At 43.3% G+C, this 23007-nt stretch overlaps 1 protein-coding gene across 1 annotated transcript in view; it reads left to right on the top strand.

Annotated features, from left to right (window-relative positions):
- The first annotated feature begins 1603 nt into the window (after window positions 1–1603).
- Window positions 1604–23007, top strand: part of UBE2R2 (ubiquitin conjugating enzyme E2 R2) — a 51232-nt gene continuing 29828 nt past the window's right edge. Inside the window, exon 1 of the mRNA XM_086479178.1 lies at window positions 1604–1796. Within this exon, the coding sequence (XP_086335304.1) occupies window positions 1620–1796 (177 nt within the window). The 5' untranslated portion in view covers window positions 1604–1619. The remainder of the gene's footprint in view (window positions 1797–23007) is intronic.

Here is a 23007-nt window from a genome sequence, read left to right as displayed (position 1 = left end):
AAAGAAATGCTGAGCAGAAATGGGTTAAGATCTCTCAAACACAAGGTGTCCAATGAATCCCATTCCTTTCTACATGGTAACCATGGTACTCTTGTTACTGTCTAAATAAATGCCATACCTCTCTGAACGCTGCTGATACGTTGGAGTGAGTATCATCCCGCAGCAGTGAGTCCCACAGCCTAATGAAATAAGTGTTCCCCATTATCAGTTCCTACTTTTTGGACAGTTTCTGTTGACATTTCCATTGTTCTTGCTGTCTTCGATCACTTTGTTCATTTAATTAACCTCTAAAGCCATGCTCCTCAATCCCTCTCTATGCAGCATCACCTCAGGGTCTTTTACCGTTTCATCACTGGACTCCGTGTGATCGAACACCACAGATTCACATTAAAGCATTACACGGTTTTCACTTTTATTCGTGCCCAATTTTTATTTGACCACAGTCCACAGACAACAGAGATTTCCTTCAAATAAATGTGACATTTTGGAGGAGACATTACAATTAATTTAGAACTCATTACAGCCTATTAGTTATTTAAATTATTGCTGTTAGAACCACATTAATTCTTTAATCCAAGAAATACACATTGGCTTTTCTCAGGGCTGTTACATTGTTATTATTTCTCCTGTCCTGGCTGAGATAAGATGTCCAGCTTGCAGCTACATCTGTCCCGGGTATGGCTCAAGTGTTTGGGTGGTCCTGTCTGCTGCCGGGCAGGTGCGTGCACTAACATTTCCAGAAGCGAAACCCAGATTTGCACCATCTGGAGTTGTGCTACGCTGTTTATCCTCCTCCTGGATAATCGCTGTGTTAATTTTCTTTATTTATTTTTATAATGAATTCTTTATGCTATTCATTAAAGACTTGCTAAGGAACAGGCGCTCGCTCACGGGCTGAGGTACCTCACCACCTCTGCAAAGCTCCTTTACCGGGGTTGGGGAGTGGGAGGAAGGATAGAGACTGAAACACCTCACGCTCCCGTGGGGCCATGTGAAAGCAGCACCGGTGGGAGAGGGGTAACGGCCTGCTCCTCCCCTGCTGCGGCTTGGGGTCTGCCGCAGGGTTTTCAGGGCACCCTGGGTCACGCCAAGTCGCTCCTCACAAACCATTCTTTGTACAAAAACGGCCGGTTTTTGACCGTGTGCCGGCCGTGCCCCTCCGTCCCCACTCGTGACCCCCGCACGGCACCGCCCCCTCCGTCCCACTCTCAGCCCAGCACGTGGCTTCTCCCCCGCCCCGTAGGGCCGTGCTTCACCGCGGGGGAAGGCAGGGGCCTAGCCCGTGGGCTACCGCAGCGCCACCGGCCGCCCGCCCACACCGCCCACGAGCGCGGCGGCGGCGAGCGCTGCCCCTTTAAGCGCCCGCGTAGGGGCGTGGCTTGCCGTGCGGCGGGGCGTGGCTTGCCGTGCGGCGGGGCGGGGCGCGGCGCGGCGCGCTGAGGTCAGCGGCGAGCGGGCGCCGTCACAAAAGGAAGTGGCGGCGGCGGCGGCCGTCAGCGCGGGGAGGGGCGGGGGCCCGCGGGGCAGCGCGGCGGCGGCGGCGGCGGCGGCGGCAGGGGAGCGGCAGCAGCGGGAGCGGCAGCAGCGGGAGCGCGGGGCGGCGGGGGCCGCGCCGCGCCATGGCCCAGCAGCAGATGAGCAGCTCGCAGAAGGCGCTGATGCTGGAGCTGAAGTCGCTGCAGGAGGAGCCGGTGGAGGGCTTCCGCATCACCCTGGTCGACGAGTCCGACCTCTACAACTGGGAGGTGGCGATCTTCGGGCCCCCCAACACCCTCTACGAGGGCGGGTACTTTAAGGTACGGCCTTTCACTCGCCACGCCGGCGGACCGGGCCTCCCGCCGCCGCGGTGGTCCCAGGGAGACGCCGCTGGGGCCTGCACCACCCCCCCCACCGCCCCTCATCGGCCCGCCGGGCCTCTTTGTCGGGCTCGGAGGGGCCTCGGTGGGGCGGCGGGCCCGCGGCCGCTGTCTGCCCCTTCGCTCGCCCCGCGGGAGGGGGTCGGGGCCTGCGGGAGGAGGGAGGGCAGAGAGGCTTGGCGGCCGTAGGCTGTGGCCCTCTGGCTGCCCTTCCGCTCCCGCTGCCGGCGACGGGGGGACGGGGATGGTCTGCAGGGGTAGGCTGGCTGGGGCCTGCGGGACCTCTCCTCTCCCTCGGGATCCCCTCTGGGCAGAGGGGGCTGCGCCGCAGCCGCCTGTAGTCTGTTACTCGTTTTAACCCCAAAGAAAGGCAGGTACCTCGTGGTGGGGTGCAAATTCTTCCCTTCCACCCCAAGATGTGCACTTGGCTCTAGGCTGTTTTTATTTCTATCTATATTTATTTCAAAGTAAGGGGCTTCCCAGCCGTCCCTCGATAGCTTCACTCGTTGCACAGGAGCATCCTGTGTAGGATGACTAATTCAGGATAAAGGCTATGTTTTCCTCAAAACTTCATGGGCTTCAGGACCAGTTTTCATAATTTTTTTGTTTTCCTCCACTGTTTTCTTCCTATCCAAACTTTCAGAGGGCAGCCTTCGAAGGGCTGTGGCAACACGTAATTGGTGAAGGTAGATAAATGCTTTCAATTCCTCTCTCAACCTTCCTGTTAATCCAAAAAAACTTTTGTGGTTGTTATTTCCCTTCTTGTAAATACAGTGAGCAAGAAAACTGGCACTGCTGTCCCAGAAGGAAACTGAAGGGAGCACACTTGAATTCTCAAAACAACTGGAGGAGGAGGAGGAGGAATTGCAGTTTTTTCTTAAAAGAAGCAGTTAAAAAAAATCTTGGTTCCTGCAGAAGTTATATTGCACTGGGCATACCCCTTTGCACTTGATGTCTGCTAGGTCTCTGGCAAAATATTGTCCCCTTCAGCTCACTTCTGTCAGGAATTAACTGTTTTAGTAGTGGCTCCTGTGGCTCCCATTTTATGCCCTTTGGCTTCTGTCAAACTGAAAAAAATGTTGGATGATCTCTTTGCTTGGCTAATGTGCATCTTTGGTGCCTCTTGGCCTCTTTGGGTCAAGGTTTAAGAGCTTTCTTCCACAAAACCAAAATAACCTGTAGCTTGGGGAATAATAGATTTGAGTCACGTTCTGTTTGGCCTCATTGTTTTGAAGGAAGGGAAGGCTTTGGCACAAGGCTTGTCTTTTGTAATGAGTTGGCTGGCTTACTCATGTAGGTGTGATAGGTATATTCTTAGACTCACCTCCATTATTACCTATTCAGGAAGTCACTCTAGTCTTTGGTTGGTAACTGGGTCATTTTTACATCCAAATGGTTTGGTGACCTCTTCCTGCACTTACATTACTCATTTTTTTTTTTAATTTTTTTTTTTTTTTTTTTTTCTCCAAAGAAATCACAATGGGTCAAAATATTTTTGTTTGGCTAGGGAGCTGTCTGGAATGTATGTTTGTAATTGTTCCTGGGAAGAAGCTGAAGCAGCCTGTGAACTAAACTGAGGATGCGTGTTACCAAGTGTAGATTTAGCCAAGGTTGCCAGTTTACTTCAGTGTTATGACTATGTTACCTTTTTTGATATTTGATCTTAGACCCTCATTCTGTCCCTAGGAAGACGGAGTCCTGTCATCCTGAGAAGTGATATTCTTGGCTTTCTTTGTATTGAGCCTTCAGACAAACCTTCAGATGTGATGATAGACTTGGTTTACTGAATCATTTAAAGACAAGATTAATACCCTAAACTTTATTTGGTGGGGTGACTTCTATGATATAGTATGTGCACGGTGAACACTAGTTCGGATCAGCATCTGATGTACTTCCCAGATTTCTTGGCTTGATGAGGTATCTAGCTTCATCTTGTTTTGTGATTTTGGTTCCTAAGATGAGGTAAGCAGGATTAGAAATATGCAATCAGAAATATGCAATTACAGTACGTAACTTTTTTAAACTTTGTGGCGATGAGAGTTAGGGAATTTTCTTCCACTTGAGGTGTGGTTTGAGGGTAGGAACTGGAGGGAAGGTACAAAGGATTCTAGTTAAGCTCAAGTATAAATATTTTGAGGAAAACCTGTGTTTAATAGGCCTTAATGAAGAAAGTGTTAGTGATGGTTGACTGGGAATACAAATGCCTGATTTGTGCTCATGGAGCTCTGGGAGCTGGTAACATCAGCTTTTGGCACCTTGTTTATTCTTGGAGAAATATGACCTTTCTCTCTGGGTTGCTGAACTAGCTAAATAAACTGAAATGAGGAAAGTGCTCTCTTCGCACCTCATTGACAGGAGCTACTGCTGTTGAAAGCTGGTTCAACATTTCAACAGATTCTGGTTTCAGTTGCTAATCCTGTAACTCTAGCATTTGATAAACTGAAATAGGAAACAAGCCCCTCTGAATGTTTCTTTCAGTAGTAGGTTATCAATACCTTAGTGCTGGCTATAATAAAGCCAGGGACTTCTTAAAAATTCAAGCACAGCATCTAAGCATATTTTATCAACCAATACATGCGTGCTCAGATCTGCTGCAGGACTTCGTTGTTTGGGACCTCCCAGTTTGATGGAAAGGGCAGCAGCCTTCAGAACAACCTCTGTGTGAAGGGCAGTTTGTGTCAGCAAGGGATAGGAGCAGTCCTGAACCACAAGTAGTCCCCTCTATGCAATCAGCCGAAGGTGCACATCTTCGGTGGAGGTTATATCAACCTTTGCCTTATCTAGTGACTTTACTCTCAGTCATACTGAATAGCGATGTAATGTTTTGGGGAACCCTTTGCTTAAATTCCAGATTACCACCCTTAAGGGAGGAGTAGAGCTATTCCATGCACTGGTTACCTCTTGTTCCTTGCTGGCAAGGCAAAAGTAGCTCAGGGTCGGTGATGTTAAGTCCTCTGAAGAGGTCCAGTGATCTGAGCAAATGTCTGTCCCTCAGCTGCTGTCAGCAAGAAATGACCAGTTTGACTAAAGTTCCTGGCAGAATCAGTTGTGTTGGGGTATGGGTATTTGACTGCAATAGGTGAACTTGATTTTTGGTCCCTGACTCATTTGGAGTTTGTTAAAGGATGAACTGTGGGTAGGCCTTGTGAGATGTTGATTTGCTCATAGCTGATTAAGTTATTGAGTGTTTTTGAGTGACAAAGGGAAGAATTTTCTGAGAATAAAATACTTCATGTCTAGGCCATAGAATAGTGCCAGTTGCTACTTTCCTAGGTCAGCTGGGAAGTACGTGGTGTGATAAGACAGGCCTTTAGATCCTGTCTTATCACCCCACTGGGCTATGTGGTAGTTCTGAGCTGCTCTGGAAATGATGGAAATGTGTGTTTCTGGTTTTGCAGGCAGTGCCTGAGCAGTAGAGAACCAGATTGTGCTGTAGTCTGCAGAACTGTGTGAGCAGTTCATTGATGCCACCTTTATGCTATAGGCATCTTCCGTTTAGCTGAGAGGGTTCTTTGCTACATGGCAGGAGAATTTCTTCACCTTCGATTTTGTCAGCTGATACTTAAATGGGGACCACCACAACAAAGGTTATTAAGCTGTGATCTGGTGATGATAGGTGCTAGTTGGGATAGATTTCAATGGCTGAAGGTTGTGCATGGTGAAACTTTCACCATCACAGTTGACCGTTGGTTGACCTCTCTGCCTGCCTTGAAATTTGGTGTCTGCCTTTGATGCTTGGGCCTTCAGAGCCTGGAGGTTGATAAACCTCTGCCCAGTGCTTTGATCAAGCCATGTTTTTGGGATCCTTGCAGAATAATAAAGAGTTTCCTGGTGGCTTACTCAAAGCTCTGTATATTTGGTGCAGTTGTGCTGTAGCGTCACAGCTTTTGATTATTTTTAAAGAAGGAAATTCTTCTCATTTTTATAGTTGAATGGTATTCTTGTGCTGGGAGCCAGTCTCTTGGGGAAGGTGCAAGTGAGAAATTACACAGATAGAAACTTCATTATTAAACACACAGCGCTGCCCAGAAGCATGGCTTGACCAGGTATGCTGTGTCAAGAAGTATGTTTAATGTAGAGCGAGACTCAATATTAAAAGCTCCTTCAGAGGTCATTTAGGCTGGGTAAATGAAAATGAATACACCTAACATGAAAGGAAACAAGAAAAACTAACTGCATTGTCAGAGTTGCTGTTTGGTAGCTCTTCAGGCAATTTGTTTCATAAGGTGTTTTTGCTACTTGAAGGAGCAAGTCTTGACGTGTGAGTTGGAGGGGGGGGGAAAAACCCAAGCATTATGTTTAGTTTTCTCAAGTAATTTGGGGGCTAAATACTTGTCAAGGCATTGTTTTCCTTGCTTTTTGTAACTCACTAACTGTGTGCTGTTTATAGTTCTGTATTGTTTGATCTCAGCTTCTTCCAAGTGGTATGTTTTGATTTCAGAGCAATTTGCAATATATGGGAATAGGTTTTTTTCAGAACAGGAAATCAATATGGAACTTACTTATGGGTAATTGATGGCAAGAATGAGCACTGTGTTTTAAAGTTTGGTATTGTAGGCTGCTTCCCGGACAGCTTAAAATTAAGCAAATAGAAGTTTCTTAGGCAGTTAGAATTATGTAACTGGTAGAACATTTAACTCCAGAAAAGTACTCCTTGATGCTAAGGAAAAAATGTGTGGTGCTCCCAGCTGTCTTCTGCAGGCTTCTACATTGCAAGGTGCTACAGAGTGTCTCTCTGTGTCCAACGGTTGGACTTGATGATCTTAGAGGTCTATTGCAACCTTAAGATTCTACGATAAATCTTTTATCTTTGTTGGCTTTAGGTATCACTGTTGCTAATAAGCAGAGGTTTGACGCAGCAAAGGAATATGTCACTGTGGATGACTAGGGCCTGAAGCTGCTTGCTCCGGGTTGGAAGAGTTGCTGTTCAGAGCAGGCTATCTCCAAAGCGAAAGGGCTACTAAACTGTCTGCAGGCAGGGAGGCAAGAAACTTCTGATGTTGGTTCACTGATCATGAGCACAGTCATGATCTATAACTCTCAGGCCTGGGGAGTACCTGATTGACCCTCGCTCTGCTGTTTCATACAGTTTTTCGGATGGCTACCTCTGTGGCCCCACAGAACCCCTCAGGCAACTCACTCAGCCTGTAACCTGTTTTGGACAGCAGTCTACCCTCAGGAGGGCACGGGCAAGGTAATGATGGTAGCCAGCTCCCAGTTCTTTCCCTAGGGCTCCTCTGATCCAAGTGCGGTTATTGTGTATGCTAAGAAGCACAGATAGCGATGTCTCGTTCTGATACTGCCTGAAAATACAGGATCATGTGCAGTTAGGTCCTGTTGTACGGCAAGAGGAGAGCTGTTGCACAGCCCACCTCTGCCATTGGAATAAAAATGGAAAGCTTTCCATTTGGAAAGATTGAGCACTGTCAGTTTGCAGAATTTTTCCATTGTTTGGCTCTATTTCCGTTAGTTTATTCAGAATGATCCTTGAATAAGGTAAAATACAACATGATTTTTTTATATAACAATGCAAAGACCTGTGTGTCTTGACATTTCTTGCCTGTCTGTCAAAGAGATAGTAGCTAAAAGCACGTAGATATCTTTAGATATGGTTCACATTACAGGAATTAGTGGAGGTTTTTGACTCTATATAGAAGGGTGTTCTTTTTATTTTTTTGTATGTAAATCTTTAAGATCCCCAGTATGGCAGTGGTGTTATGCCAGTGGCTGAGTGAGGGACCACATTTGTAACTTCAAAAGCTCAAGCATTTTTTTTTACCCAGCTCTTGCTGCAGTCACGCTTTCGCTACCCGGTATTTTACAGAGTGATATGTTCACACTGGTTATCTTCTCTTTAATAGCACTTCAGGTCTACTGCTCATTTTGCATCTAGAGGGTAGGAAATGCCAGAAAAAAAATGCTTGCAGAACCGTAACTCTGATTTTTGACATGCAGTTTGGCTGTGTAGTTTGTGGCCATCATTTGGTGTTGATAGTAATCAATAATATGGACTAAATGGAGATTTTATATTGAGCTTAAGTGTGACTGAGTTAATGTATAATGAGGAAATGTAGCGGAGTTACAGATGGGCTGCAGTGTAGATGGACTAAAGGTTGTGACTCATAATATAGCAGGTCCTCTTGTAACTTGGGCTGCATGTGATCAGATGTGTGCATACACATGCACGTGCACAAAATTAGCTTGCTATTTCCAGAATGCTACTTCATTTTTAAAACCTTAGTGTTTCATCCAGCATTATGAGTTAGAGGAATTGCAGTTAATCTTACTAAGCTTTTGCGGTAGTGACTTACTGAGGATGTCTCATCCCACCAGGCCAGTTTAATAGTAATAACTTTGGCATTGTGTACCTTCCCCTGAGGCACTACTAGCTGAGATGAGCCAAATTGATGGTTGCCTATCTCCATGTTTTCTACATAAATGCATAAATGTTTGCCCAGAGTGGCCTACAGATAGGAAAAACAATGGTAAAGCTACTGAATTGGGGAACATGTATGACACTTTGGACTCTTGCTAGATTTGAAGAACTGTGACCTTAAGACTTTCTGCATGTTTGATTATTTTTAATTGAGGCTATCACCTGGTGAACCAGGGGAATGAGGGGGGGCAGGCTGTCTTAAGTGGGTGACACTTTCAGATATCATAGTGTTTGTGATTGAGAAGGCTGCCTGGCAGGGTGTGTCTTACTCCTTAGTACCAAAAGTGTGACATGATGTATTCCCATTGGTCTTGTTTTGTCTTAAAATTATACAGGTAACTTAGAAATTCAGGTAAAGGGCTTTTGCTTGGGTGATGAAATTTAAGTTGATAGCAGCTAGGTCATGTTTGCGGTAGCTATGTAACTCTTCCCCCAAGTTAAGATATGTATCCTAGTTAAAGTATTTAAAACATATGTTTTAATGTTCGTTTTAGTAAAATATTTGGAGGGCTAAGGTGCAAAACCCTTTATCGGAGTATTGGAACAGTGTAAGCATGAATGTTCAGTCAATTGTGCCACTTGGGTCAATTCTTTTGTGATAGGCACCTGTCCGTTGTGCAAAAATTCTGTGTTTACTTAATCATTAGACATCTCTGCAGCTGGAAACCTTTCGATGTCAGACTTAGGCAAAGACTAATAGTCTCTTTTGCAGCACCCTTTTTGGCCTTATCAAAGCAAAAGCGATGCAATGGAGTAGCTTTGACTTACAATACATTCTGTGAAGACACATTTGTTCTTGCATAAAGTCTGCTTGTATAAGCTGCTAATTCATGGACGTAAACTACACTGGTGTGCAAGTGTGTACTTATCTTGGCTAGAATAACTATCTCTAGAAGCACTCACCTTTATTAAAAGAATGGACTTCTTATAATGTATCAAAGAATGGCCTTGTTGTAATGTATTGAAGAAAACTGAATTTCATCTTGGTGCTCCTGATTACTTTTCTTTCATAGTAGTAACCATACCCACACTTAACAGCTGAATGCCTTTCAGTGGTGCATTAAGCAGTATAACTTGAGAGGCTAATGTCTCTTCTGTACCTTTTAAGTGTCTTGTAGCTATTATCTAAATCCTTTCTGATTTGTCATTCACGTGGTAACAAAATGCCCCTACCCAAATGTTTCAGATGAAGGTGTGTGGTACTTTTCAGTTAAGGTGGAAAGTGAAGGACTTGTCTGTTCTTAATGATATTGCCACTTCAGTGGGATCTCTGCCTAGTGCCGTCATCTTTTGTTGGGGCCATGTTGGTCAAAATGCTAAGGAAAAAAGGCGTTGAGACTCAACTCTTGTTGAAAACTTAGTGTTCAAATTCAGTGGATGATGGTAACATTTCTTCTCTTGTATAATGCTGTAAGTGTCAAGTGGCTGTTTCTTGAGACAACCAGAGTCCTGTTTAACAGGCCCTCTATAGAGAATTGTTTATCATTTTTTTTGAAAGAACTTCTAAATGAAACTAGGCATTTTATATTGCTGTATGATCTCCATTAGAGCATATAAAAAGGAAGGTTTTGAGACCAACATATGGAATGATTTCCATTTCTCAGTGTCTGCCAGAAACTTGGTGTGCTTCAAAATTTGGCTAATATGCTGTAACTTAAAATGCTTAAATTTAAAAATTAAACTGATTTTTTTTCCCCTGCTGGTAGCAGTCTTTCATTTGTGTGGAAGAAGCTTGGCTGCCTTTGCCCCTGAAATACAGCGATAGCAGCACCACTGGGGGAAGCCGGGTAGATGGGATAGACTTCACTGAGTCTGTGAACGTTTAGGCTTTTAAATTTTGGAATTGACTGGATTATTTTTGAAAATTTCTTAATACTGAAGCTTGTTTTGACCATCAGAGGATTATGGGCAGACTCACCAGGCGCTAAAGACCAGCCTCAGCAGGGTCATTGTGGCATGTCACTGTGGAGATCTGTTTTAAATGGCAATAATAGACGAGTTTACGGTCTTGAACCTGTATCCATGGCTATCCTCCAGCTGGAAGGAGACCAGTTGTATTGGCTGCTACTGAGGAGGGATGGGGTAAGAACACTGCTGGTCTTGGCCACTTTCTTCTGGATGTTATGGAATAAGTCTGGCTTCTAGTGCTGTTAGAGGTGATGCTCTGATTTCACTATTTAAAAGCAGCCCACTTTGAATGTTCAACTTGGACGTATTGTTGCCAGTTCTTATCCAGTTTGCAGGCGTATCCCATACCCACTAAGTACTCAGTTGTTCACTTTGGATTGTGTGAGTGGTATGCTTATGCTTGGGCTTTTCAGCCAGGGGCCGTATTTTGCTGGCACAAAAGAACAATTAAGTAATGCGTGGGCAGTCAACAGAAGCTGCGAAAAGCCATGCTGCCTAGTGGTAGTGTACACAGAGGCCACAGCTAGGCTGGCTGCTGTGGGTATGTGCTGCCTACCTTAGCCAGGGAGCTTCTCGTGGCAATTGTAGGCGTATTGCTACGTGATGAGTCCAATCAGGTTGGGATAAGGGTAGTAAGTAACCATCCCAAAGCGTGGCATTGCCTGTTCCCAGGCCTCGCGCAATGGAATGTCACATGGGCATATCTTCAGCAGGCTTTGGTGGGTGCACCATACTTGAGATCTTGCCTGCCATCCAGGTAGGTAATGCCACGCGCTGCAGGGTCAGGTCTCTGGCAGAGGCATGGAGGAAGGTTCTAGTATGCTTGGCCACGGAAGAGCTGTCACTGTGATGCTATCAGGCCTCTTCATCTGGCTTGGAGTCTCTGGGAATCCAGGCCCACCTCGGGTGTCTCCCTCTTCCTTCATCTCTTTTACTATACTGGACTGACTGTACCTTGGGCCATGACTGAGGGCTGACATAAGGTCACCACCTGTGACCTGATGAGTGCTCTCGGTCTCAGCCTTGTTCTGTTTCATCTTCCCCTCTGCAGCTGTCAGCGTTGCTGAGCACATGGATGACTTTCACCTATTTCCAAGAGAACAATGAAGGATTTTTGACCTGCCTACTTCTAACCAATACTTTTAAGGTGGTTAGTTTCTGCTATTAAAACAAAAGTAAGCTTGCTGGTGATGCTAGGGAGAGCCTGTGAGTTCAGCAAATCTAGCAAAGCTCTGGTTGGATGTTAGCGGACAGAAAGAAACTCTTCAGGTGTTGGCATCTACATCAGTTAGGTTGTATCTCTTAACTCCTACATGCACCAGTTTATTTGGGTTCTCCTAGCTGTTTTGTTCAGCATGTGTTAGTTCATAGCTGGGAGTATAAGTAAGTTTTGGGGGTTTTCTTCCCTATTTTTAAATACAGAGCAGTGACTTCTGTACTCTAGAAAGAAGAATACATACCGTATGTTTCCTGGAACAAACTGTATAAATAGTGGGTTTTGCATTGTTGTAATCTAACCTCTATTCTAAATCTTTCTATTAAAAAAAAAATACTGTGAAGGTGTTTTATGGCAGTTGAACATACTGATGGCACTGGGAAAGAGACTCCCTGTTTTCAGAAGGGACTTCGGTTTTGTTAGGCTACTTTTGTATGATACATAACTTGTACAACTGTAGTAATGCAGAAAAACTGAGGATGACAAAAATTAGGCTGAGCCTAAAGCCTACTATTAATGCTTGGTTGATGTGTTGAATTGGGATCTTAATTTGCAGATTAATGACTAGATGGTGTCAATTTGAAGTAAAGGGGCTATGGGAAATCAGCTGCTTCCCGGAAAGGTTTGTGTCTGTTAGTAGATGCTTTTATGTCCAACTGAACATTGTCTTCTGCTAAGTAGCAGCCAACAAGCTTTCTTCAGTACATATTTAGTTGAGCTTTGTTTGGTAAAGCTATTAAATATCGCTGTGTTGCATTTACTCTGAATGTGAATTGCTAGGATCTGATGTTAGGGTGAAAGGGATGCACAATCCAGAATTCATCATCTGTTAGGCCCTTTGTGTGGGTGAAGCGTGGCACTTGTCGAGAATAGTCTGCAAGCTACACAAACAGGATGAGAGGGCCAATGCAATGCATTGTCTAGATCTGTTGGTGAATGTAAGAGGTGCTCATCTGAAGAACACACGGCTAGGATTGGAAGAGTCATGTAGAAGTACGGGGGCTTTATACAGCTTCAAATGTAAGGTAGGGCCAAAATGCTCTTTGGCAACAGTAAGAGGCAGTATAATTTAGTGAATAAGATAGGGACTAAAAGTCTTCTATCTGTAATGGGTTCGTATTCATGATCCTGGGTAAATTAACATTTTTATGTAAAATGGGTATATCTTATAATAGCATAGTTGACTAAATCTGTAGGTAGAAAGCGTTTTGCTTTTTATAAATAGCACATGGGAAAGCTTTCTTCCAAAACAAATTCAACTTGTATGTTTACAAGTATTTAAATTTGGAATAGCTGAAGAAATCATCAAGTGAATAGCTTTCAGGCTGCTTAAGCACAAAAGCAAAGAGATTTTTGGAATAAGAACTTTGGCTTATTCCTGGTTTTTAAAAATAAAAACCTGAGCAGTTTCCTGAAGCACCCCAGCACAGATCCTGATGTACTGACAAGTCACACTCCTCTGCACAGACTTTGTCCGTGAGGCAGCTGCAGCAGTTCTCTAAGAGCAAAAAATAAAGCTGGGGTTGTGTAACTTAACCTAGGGGAGGAGGAGGACATTCCTGGTGATAAAGAGAAAGCCATCAAGTCAAGGCCTGGGTATGTAGGCTTGCTGGGGGAGATGTATGCTATACACTCTTCTTGAGAATTATTTGTGAAGATTGTATCAGAGAGAATCTGGGTAAAGTTCTTGTTAGGGGAGGCAAAGTTACGCCTTGGCTGCCTTGTTATTTGATATGTCAGAGGGATCTGCGTTGATTTCAGAGCTATCCAGGTTTTTTTACCTCTCACCTCTGGGATTTCTTTCTTGTACTGTCTTAATTGCTGCAGCTCCTTGTGCCCTTCTACAACAGCTGCCCCAGGTCTTCTCTCATGTGCTTTGAAGATTAAGTTCAAAATAAAGCCTCTCAGCATAGTGAAACTGGCATGCGGGATTTGATGTCAAGTGTGGAAGTGTGAAATGGCTCACAGCTCTGTAGCATGGCTGGGGAAACAGCCTGGCATGGCACTTCGTGGAGACAGCACATTTGCAGGGCAAGGTTTGGTTCTAGTAAGTTAAGACGAGGTTTAAAGTGTATTACTGACATGCCTCTGAGTTCTGCTGTGCTTGTCACCCGAAGTGCAATTACCCAGGCTATGCCACAACACTGAGCTTAAAACACGTGGGCAGAAAGCCGAATTCTACACTTGGCAAGAACTTTAAATAGAAAACTACAGCACAACTGACCTGCAGGTACCTTTTCTTTTATAAGGAAAGCTGGTGTTTCTAACTGCCAAAGGCTTCTTTGCTCTAATTATCAATGCATTGATAAATGCTGTTGTATTATACTTACTTGCTAAAATAAAATAATGTTTGGTCAAAGCTTAATGTGATTGCCACGTTAAGAGTTTGAGTTTCAGGCAGAATATAAAGTCTTTTCCTGCTCTAGTTTTGTTAACCTTGTATTAATAGGTACAGTGAAAAGGATACTCGGGGCTTTCTCCAATGACACTGTGTCAACCATGGCAAACCACCAAGGTTTGCAGAACTAAACTGTTGAGATCATTTTATATTGTTTAAGTATGTCTGCATTGCAGCAATGGCACATTCAACCTGTCTCAAGCGCAGTAGTGGTCTGGTAGCAACAGCATGATATTTCACACCAGTTGTGAATTGACCCAGCTTATGAGTTGGTTTTGCAGCCCATACTTAATCCCACGTTGCCATGGTTAGACTGCTGCCAGTATCCGTGCTAATGGGTGCAAAGCTAGTACAGTTGCAGCAGTAAATCTCTAAGTCACAGCAGCGAGGGCCATGAAGACACCAACTTGGGAAGCTGTTCTTCTGTGGTTTCAAATGCTGATGATACAAAGATGCTGGTAGCTTTGGTGGTGGAAGAACTTAACCAAACCTGGTTTAACTGTTTCTGTTGGCTTATCCTGTATTTTATAAGATGTAAGTTCTGCTCAAAGGTCTTGTTGAAGTTGTGAACCCTTCTTTTTTGGGTCTAACATGGATTGGGGGAAGGAGAGTGCTATGTATACAGGGTCTTCTTTCCCTGCTTTTACTGTTGGGAAACTCCTAGAAACTGTATTATCTTCTGAGTAATTAGCTGCTTGCAGAGCTCAGCTGAAGTGGCCACCAGGTTTTGTGACTGCCATGGCGGGAGAGTCTTGACAGCTTAAGCCTCACTTAGTTAAAACATGCATATTTCTATGGGGACTGTCCACTTACTAATTTTGTTGTGGAAGTTCTGTCATATTTTTTTAGAGACATTTACATGGGCATGTGTTTCAAGGCCTAGCTGAGGGCTTGAATACTGGTAAGTAAATACTGCTGTATAGTCACTATCTGCTTCTCTTTGTAACAGAAAACAGAATGGAAGGAGACTTCGGTGACTTACTGAAGGCAACAGCACAGGTGTCCATACGCCTGGTTTGGATGTATACCTCTGTGATTGCATCTTCCTCTTCATCGCCTCAGTGCCTTGGAATTTAAGCTATCAGACTTCTTGCAGCTTTATAGGAAACCTCACTTTTGAGGGTATGATTAAAACAAATCTGTTCCTATGAAAGGAACTTGAAATTCTTAGGACAGAAGATCTCAAAGGCTACTAAAAGTTGGGGTTTTTAAAAAGAAAAAGCCAGATTTCAAAATGACTGTTTCTGGCAGCTGATTTCCTAGAAGTCATGGTGAACGGAAGGGAAGCCCAAGATAGATGAGCTGAGGTGCTGGTGTTGATGAAGTGGTTGTCTTGGCAACTGCAGTCACTTAAATATCTCTAGGAAAATAGCTAGCAAATGTTAAGATTGAGAAATGGCAATGGGTTGACGGAGGAACCAGGAGCAATGAGCAGCTTGAGGTTTATACTGGGAATTGATTTGACTATAATAGGAAGTTGCTGTTTTCAGTGGTGGGATTGTTGAGTATTGCAGCCCTGATGGTTCTTCTCTTGTAATGGCAGTGTGTCTGGCTACCCTCTTTCTGCATGAAGCAAGATCCCTGGGGAGAAACACTGACCTCCCAGAGTATGTTCATTCCCAGAGAAGTGGCTGATGAATGCAGTGTGAATTCAGGTACTACTGGAGTGCTTCATTTTGCAGCCCCATTGTTCGATGCAGTCCTACAGGTATTGCAGCAAAACCCAGTGCAAAATAAAACCTGCATGCAAGCAGATATAAATGAGAATCGTATTCCCTGTCAGAGCTAAACTGCAGAAACTGCAACTGTCAGGGATTGTTCTGGGTCCTTGTAGTGCTTATTGCGGTGAGAAATTGAGACATCTTACCATAGGTGTTCTGCTGATCATGATTGCACATGCTGTTTTGTGGTTCTGTAGGTAACACTGGTAAGTTTTAATCTTTTACTTTCTTTATGGAGCACTTAATTCTCTTTCACATTAGCACAAAGAGCAAACCTCTGAGAAAGGCCGACTGAATAAAACGAGCGGAGTTTGAGCCAATTGTTTCCTGCTGCCACAAGCATATTTGTAACTGCCAACTATGACAGGTATTTCTACAGGCACTGAATCTTAAGTGGAACACCAGGTACTTAGAGAAGTTACAGAAGACTAAGTGTACGCTTGCTGCCTCTCATCTAATAGCTGGTTTCTGAGCTTCTCTTTGTGTAGTAACTTATGAAAAGTGGTAGTCAAAAGCTTCATTCAAATGGAAGTGGAAAACTCATAACTACTTCTTGCTGCAAAGGGTAGTAAGTGGGGAAAACTGGTGATAGGATCAATTTCCTATCACATTTTTTTCTTTTCCTAGGAAGAATCCTACACTACAGATACAAGAGCAGTCACTATATAGAGGTTTTTTTGCCTGCATGTTTAAAAGCTACCTGACTTATGGTGGTCAGGATACTAGGCAGAGTTGATGTTTCTGTGATGCAGATCCAGTTTGGCACTCTGCTTATTTCATTCAAAGCTTTGATCATTTGACCAGCTATTTCTGCTTAGCCATGTTTATTAGCATAGGCAAAATCTCTTCTAACTTCCTCTACCAGCAATGTAAGCCAGTGTTACAATTAATAGTTGACTGGACTTCTGAAACCTTGCCAAATTAGAGGAAGTTTTCTTTGGCAACTGACATCAGCTTCTGCAGTACTGCAATGTTGAAGTAAAAAAATTGCAGTATCTGGTGTAATGCAGGTACTGATGGTAGGGGTTGTTTATTTGTGAGTAGGTTTTGCTGAAGGAGCAATGCCAAAAATACCTATTTAGGTTTTTTCCTCCTTTCTGGCTTTGACCTGTCTCACATCTCTCTCTGACCCTTCAAGGTGTTCTTACACTGAAAGTGCTTATCTCAGATACAGGGCTTCAGACTTAAGGTTTCTGAAACTTCATCTGACACTGATCAACAGATTAAAGTTCACAAATCGCCTCTGGAAGTAAAGTGGTACATTTTCTAAATATTCCCTGTCATGGACAAAGTATATTTAATTTAAAAACTGAGGCAGTATGGGTGAAACCTGGATCACCTGAGGTAAACTGTTTGAATTCTGTACTTTTAGTAGGCTGCTCTGCTGTTTGGATCTGCTAAACTTTTTATCTGTCTACTTTCAGTATTTTAGTAGCTAAAAGTTCCAAAAAGGCCTGGTACAATCAAAACCACCCTCTTGTCCAAATGAAGCTTGATATAGGGAGCTTTATAAACTAGGCATGAGTAGTCTGTTTTTTCTGAAGACAGCATATGGTAGCTGACACTTCAGCTGGAGATGACTTGGTAATTATAGCTCCTTTGTCTGAAACCCTCTGCCATTTCGTGGGGCTAATGGCAAATTAAGCTGCTCTTTGTAGATGCAAGGAAGACAGGCTGCTAGAAATATTTGTTTTCTGCACATCTTTAGTTCTATCAGACTTGCACTGGGCCAAAAGCTTGGAGTCCAAGGTATGAGGTCAAAGTGATTAAGTTCTTCTAAAATGAGTGAGTAGTCCTACCACTGGTGACAAACCTTCTGAATGGAGAAGGACCTCGATTCTCTGGCTGATCTGTTTTAGGACAGGACAAGGCAAGCCTGTTAAAGACCTTTTCTTTTTTTCTAGCTTCAGGTAGTAGCTGGTTGCTGAAATCACCAGAGAATGGCTTACTTAACTGTTTCGTTGTGATGGTCTGAGTGTTTTGTTGTGATGATCTGGCTTTGAGGGTGAGTCGAATCAAAAAAATCACCTAAATGACTCAATTCCAGTTTAAGTTATTGCAGGCATTTGTGAGTATAAATCACTGAAGTTTGGCCTGAGTTCCAAGATAAATGTAATATGAAGTTGAACACGCTCACTAGAGAAGCTTGAACCTAAGCAAGTGAAATCTAGTTTGATTTTGTTTTTTGTAGGTTGATCCTTGGTGTGATTTAGCTAACAGTTTGCTAGAACAATAGGCATGGTTTCTACTGTTCTTCGATAAACAAAACAATCAGGAGGAGCAATTTATCAACGATATAAGTGGCTGACTCATGCCACAAGGCTTGGTATTCTTTTAGTCCTTTTATAAACTGTTTTATCCTAGCTAATGTAGTTGTGGATGTTATTACCCATATGCTTAGTTCCTTTTGAATTCTGCTAAACTGTTTGCCTTAATGTTGCTTAGCAATAATTAGCAAATTCCAGGTGGTTTGTATATTGTTTAACTCTTGATCAAAACTTTGAAATTTTGTTTGTGCTGACCTGTTACGCTTTTGTGTTGGTAATACTTCTACTGCCGAGCACTGAATGGGGACCTGTTCAGACGGATACTCACGTCAGCCTGATTGCCAGCTGTAAGCTTGGACCTTTTTCTTAAGCTTGTCTTCAGAGCTCTTGTGTTGTGTTCCCACTTGACATGGCAGGCTTTCAAGAGTGCTTGATAGCCTGCTTCCCAAAGTATGGAGTATTTTGTAGGAAGCTTCACATTTGCAAAGAAAACAAAGCATCTGTGTCCCTTCTATGCAAATTTGTGAGTTGCATTGCTGCATCCTATTCTGCTACTTTCAGTCTAACTGTGCTCTTCTTACATGTGGCTATGATAAAGAAGGAATGGTGGTTGATGTTCAGACACTTTGCATGGCTGATCTGGAAGTTGTTTAGCTTTGCTAGGATATTGGAGAGGCCTTCACTTTGTTATTTTGATTCAGTGTTCTTCCTTTCTCAGATGCATTTGTTCTAGGCAAGTTTGGTTGTTCAAGGTCAAAGTTCTACTTAAAGTTAAGGAATAATAAAGGCTTCTTAAATAATCCCTGCTATGCTTTTGTTGCAATATTTTTATCCCACACAATCTTGGCTTGTAACTCTATCACAGTTTTAGAGCAATCTGTGCTAAGTAGGGTAAAGAACTAAAATTGTGCAGAGGTGCTTGAAGTGTCAGCAACTTTGGTACAGAATAGTAATATTAAGGGCCACCCCACTTAAGTGCCCAGCAACTAATAGGACTTGAAGGAGTTTGCCATCTCTTTTCTAGGGACAACTGTACCCTCCTCAGGGCTTTGGCCTGTGCAAGAAGCTTAATATGTGGCTCTTGGTCAAAACTACCGTTCAGCCTTGGCTTATTGCTTGGAGATGTGTTCGGTTCCCTCTTCATCTTGAAGGGAATAAGCCTGTAGCTTATGTTTTTCAGGGGGTAACATCGTCATCAGATTGTGAGTTTATACTGAGGAATCCTTCCTTCCTTGTTGAAACTTCTACCTCCTGGGCTCTTGGCTGTGTAGTGGGGTAGGACCAAAACACAGCCAGCAGTGAGGTAATGTGCCTCTGTAGCCTAAGGTGCTCAGCTGGAAGGAGGGATTGCTCCTGTTTATCAGCTCACTTTCCAGTGTGAAATATTTATAATCCTGATGGCTTTTTTGAAGCTATGTGCTCTGAGCAGTCAGGCTCCTTTTGTTTTCTGGCTTGGGCTTTTGCATTCCTCTCTGGGCAGTGGCCTGATGCCAAGGGGAAAGCTGAAGAGAGCTGTGCTTAATGCCCTTTAGGGCAGGGCATCCACCCAGAAGGTGGAGGATGCAAGTTAAAGTGCCTTTGAGCCAAATGCCCCAGTGCCAGCTGACTAAGGTGTCCCAATTTAGCTTTTTTTTTTTGAGGAAAATGGGACAATCACCTGAATGAAATGCATGGTAAAAGTGGTCATGTACAGGGTTTCAGTCTGAGTCAGCCTTGTACACACACCTGCATGTAACTGAGTTCATTATTAAGTTTCCAGACTTCAGAGCTCAGGACATGTCAAGGCATTTCCCTCCTTGCCACTTCTGTTGGGCAGGTCACCAAGCACTGCTGAGAAGGACCATATGGAGTATCCTGGGTTTAGACCTGGAGTTTCCCAGGGTGGGTCCTTAAATCAGCACTGGCTCCTGAGATGGACTTTTCAAGCACCAGACTCGTCATGTTCACCCAGGCAATGCTTATTGTGTCACTCCTATTCTAGCAGTGTCCAGGAAATCAAAGGATAAGCGACTTGTAAGTAGCTGTTAGTTAATCTCTTCTAGAGGGTGCAGGATCCTTTTTTCCTGTTTAGACTTCAGTTCTTACCCTCTTGGAGGACACTTCTGTTACATGGGGGTGAGGAGGTAGCCTCAACCTGTTCCTGTTATGTGCTCAGTGCCTAGTCATGTATTTATGGGAGGAAAATCTTTCAGTGTAACAGGAAGAAGACTTTAAAAACCATCCTTATAAATACTTTGTCATTAGCTGACTCTTTTTGCATATTCTTGGATTTTTCCAGTGAAATTTTCTCATTAGTTTGCTCTATAATCAGTTGTCTCTTGAATTAAGCTGTGATTTTAAAGACATTTCACATTGGAAGCAACTTTAATGTCCTATGATAACATGTACAAGAATGTCAGATCAGTCAGTGTTTAATTTGCAAATGAAAAATCTTTCTGTTGTGGCTTTTTGTGTTAAACTGCTGAACTGTAAGGATAGTGAACTAGTGGTGCAGACTTCCATGATCATTAATCTGATATTGCACTAGTTGTGTTTAAAACTAACTATTTGCGGTAAAAAAGCAAATGAGCTATGTTTCACCTTAGATATAATTAGATATGCTGCCTTGTATGTTTATTTTGGAGATTAGAGCAAAAGCATGAAGCTCCTCTACAATACAGGCTGCAATGCCCAGTGCAGAAGTGACTGTACAGTGGATGCGAGCTCTGCAGCACATAGGGCTTAGTGTGCAGTATGGGTTACCCTGCTTTGGATTTGCTGAGAATTTTTTCCCTGCTGGCAGGAGAATTACAGTGTTTTAATCCTGATGTCTGCAGCCGGTAAATTGGCCCTATGTGAAATATGAAATCTGGTATCCACAGACATAGTACTCAGAAAGGTTGGGCAGCATTGCAGCAAACACGAAGGAGCTTGTGCTGTGTATGTCATTGCTTGGATACTCCTGGGGTCACTTCCCCAGCATCCCACTCCTCATTTTTCCCTCTGAGGAAGGTCAGGACTGTTGAGCCTGAAATGCTGTCCCACTTGGTGTTAAAATGGGCTATAAACAGCTACTGTGTTCAACCTTTGTATCTCTGCAGGCTCTCTTTCTTGAAAAGATGACATGACTTCACTGAGCAACACTAAACAATGGTTAATTAGGTAGAAGTCTTCCGCATACTTGTTCAGAAACACTTTGAAGCATAAAGTATACTGGATCTGCAGCAAAGCTGCTGGTATATTTACTTCTAGCATGAGAGCAGTCTTGTCAGCAGGAGAAAGTACTTTTTCCTCTACAAAGCACAAACTGACTCAAAGTTTTTTGGTTAGATGTTTTTGGTGTGAGTTTTTTAAAAGCACCTGGAACTGACTCTGTAGCTAGTGGTCTGGTGTTAGTTTCAGGATCTGATTCTTCTTTTTCTGCTTTTGTACATTGATACTTACTTTGAATGATGCCCTATTGGGAAAAGGCTTACTGAAAATACTGCAGAGTAACTTGAGCAGCAAATATTCCGGTACTCAAATGAGGCTAATCTCTGCATAACAAGAGTAAAGAAGCATATTTTGAAACTTGTGTCCTTTTGCAGGAGGGAGTCAATGCTGTTGGTGTATTTTAAGGGTGAGATACACGTTACTGCTTGCGTAATGTCCAGTCCAATGAGCCTCTGACTTGCTAAGTGCTCTCAAACCTGCAGTTAACTGGCCCACAAATTAATAAGGAGTTTGTGGCTATCATGAGCTGCAAAAAATGGTGGTCAGTGTACAGCCTGTGGTATGCAAATGTAAGTAAATTAGAGCTCTCTTGAAAGCCCAGCATACTCTGAAGGGTGGTGACTGGTGATTTTTCTGCTTAACTAGGCTGTGTAAGAGCTGGCTTGTGGTGAGTTCTTGCTTCTTCCACTCTCCCAAAAAGTTAAACATGGGATGTTGATGGCTTGCTCCGTAGAGGCACATGTGTGGCTGAAGTGGTAATTTAAAAATCTACATTGTAAATCAGGAGATCACCAAGTCTGGTCAAAAATTGCTGGCTTGGCTATCGTTATCACTAAACAAGTAGGTCAGTAATTTAACTTGCTGAGATTATTTTTCCCTGCTGCCATCCCCTTGCACTACAGCTGCCAAGATATTGCTTGGGTGTGAGGATGGAAAAGGAAGGAAAAATCCTGGCTATGGTTTTTTTTTTCTTCCTAGAGTAGAAAAGTGCTGATAGAATATATGTATGCATGCAGTTTTTGGATTAACAGCAGATTATTAACATTCAAACCACAATTGACAGTAAACAAAATTGTCCTGTTATGAGTTTTCTGCTAGGAAAGGTAACAGGCATTTGTACAGGATTTCAGTAGTAGCCAAGGGCTCCTAGTTTGGATTTTTTCTTGTGTATGCAGTCCCACACTTAACTGAAAGAACTGTGAGTGGCTGCTTGGTCCAAGTGTTTCCTCCCTAAACTGTTGACACTTAACTCCAGAAATAAAGGTCTAAGTTGTCATGTCTTCCAAAATAAACCATTTAAGTTAGTGAGGGACTTTCTGGCGAGTTTGTTACCTGGCTGCAAAAATGGTGGTGCCAGCTATGGTGCCAGGAGGGGTGGGAGGAGGAGCCTCTGCTGTGACTTGTGGTGGTTTGTTCCTTGCTTCTTTCTTAGGGTTTACAGTGTTTGGATGCTAAGGTATTTCTTAAGCTGTTATACTGAGGATTTATCAGACCTATGGTTGAGCATAAGAAGTGAGAAACGAGAGTTTATGCACTTCTAGTTTGGGGGGGCATTTGTCAAATCCCAGTGACAATGCTGCCCACACTGTTTCTTAACATTTATATTTATTTCAATTTTTTAATGTATTAATATTCTAAGTATTAATCTGTTTCTTAATAATCTGTTTGACATAGTAGTTCTGATAGCTGTGTGTCCTAATGTGACAACACATTCACTGCAGTGCTCAATTGGAACCCTGAGCTGTCCTGCTCAGTGTCTTAACTGATTAGCTGCTCTTACAGTACCTGCTAGTTCTCACTGTTCTTTTTTTAAAGGCTGTAAACAATTCTGGGACAGTTTTGGCCTTGAGCTTCCAGTACTTTGCTGTTTCCCTTAGCAGTTGGTACGCTGCAGCCATTTGTGCACAAGCATAACTGTACACATGAGCATCGTAATAGCTGCTGCTTCAGATGTTTGTAGCGACGGAGGGAAGACATGTCAATAGTGAGCAAGCTTGATACCGAGAAGATAGG

This window comes from Leptosomus discolor, chromosome Z, assembly GCF_034619465.1.
Source record: "Leptosomus discolor isolate bLepDis1 chromosome Z, bLepDis1.hap2, whole genome shotgun sequence".
In the NCBI taxonomy this organism is placed as follows: domain Eukaryota; kingdom Metazoa; phylum Chordata; class Aves; order Leptosomiformes; family Leptosomidae; genus Leptosomus; species Leptosomus discolor.
Note: the sequence above shows the minus strand (reverse complement) of the source record. Positions and strands in the feature narration are given on the sequence as shown.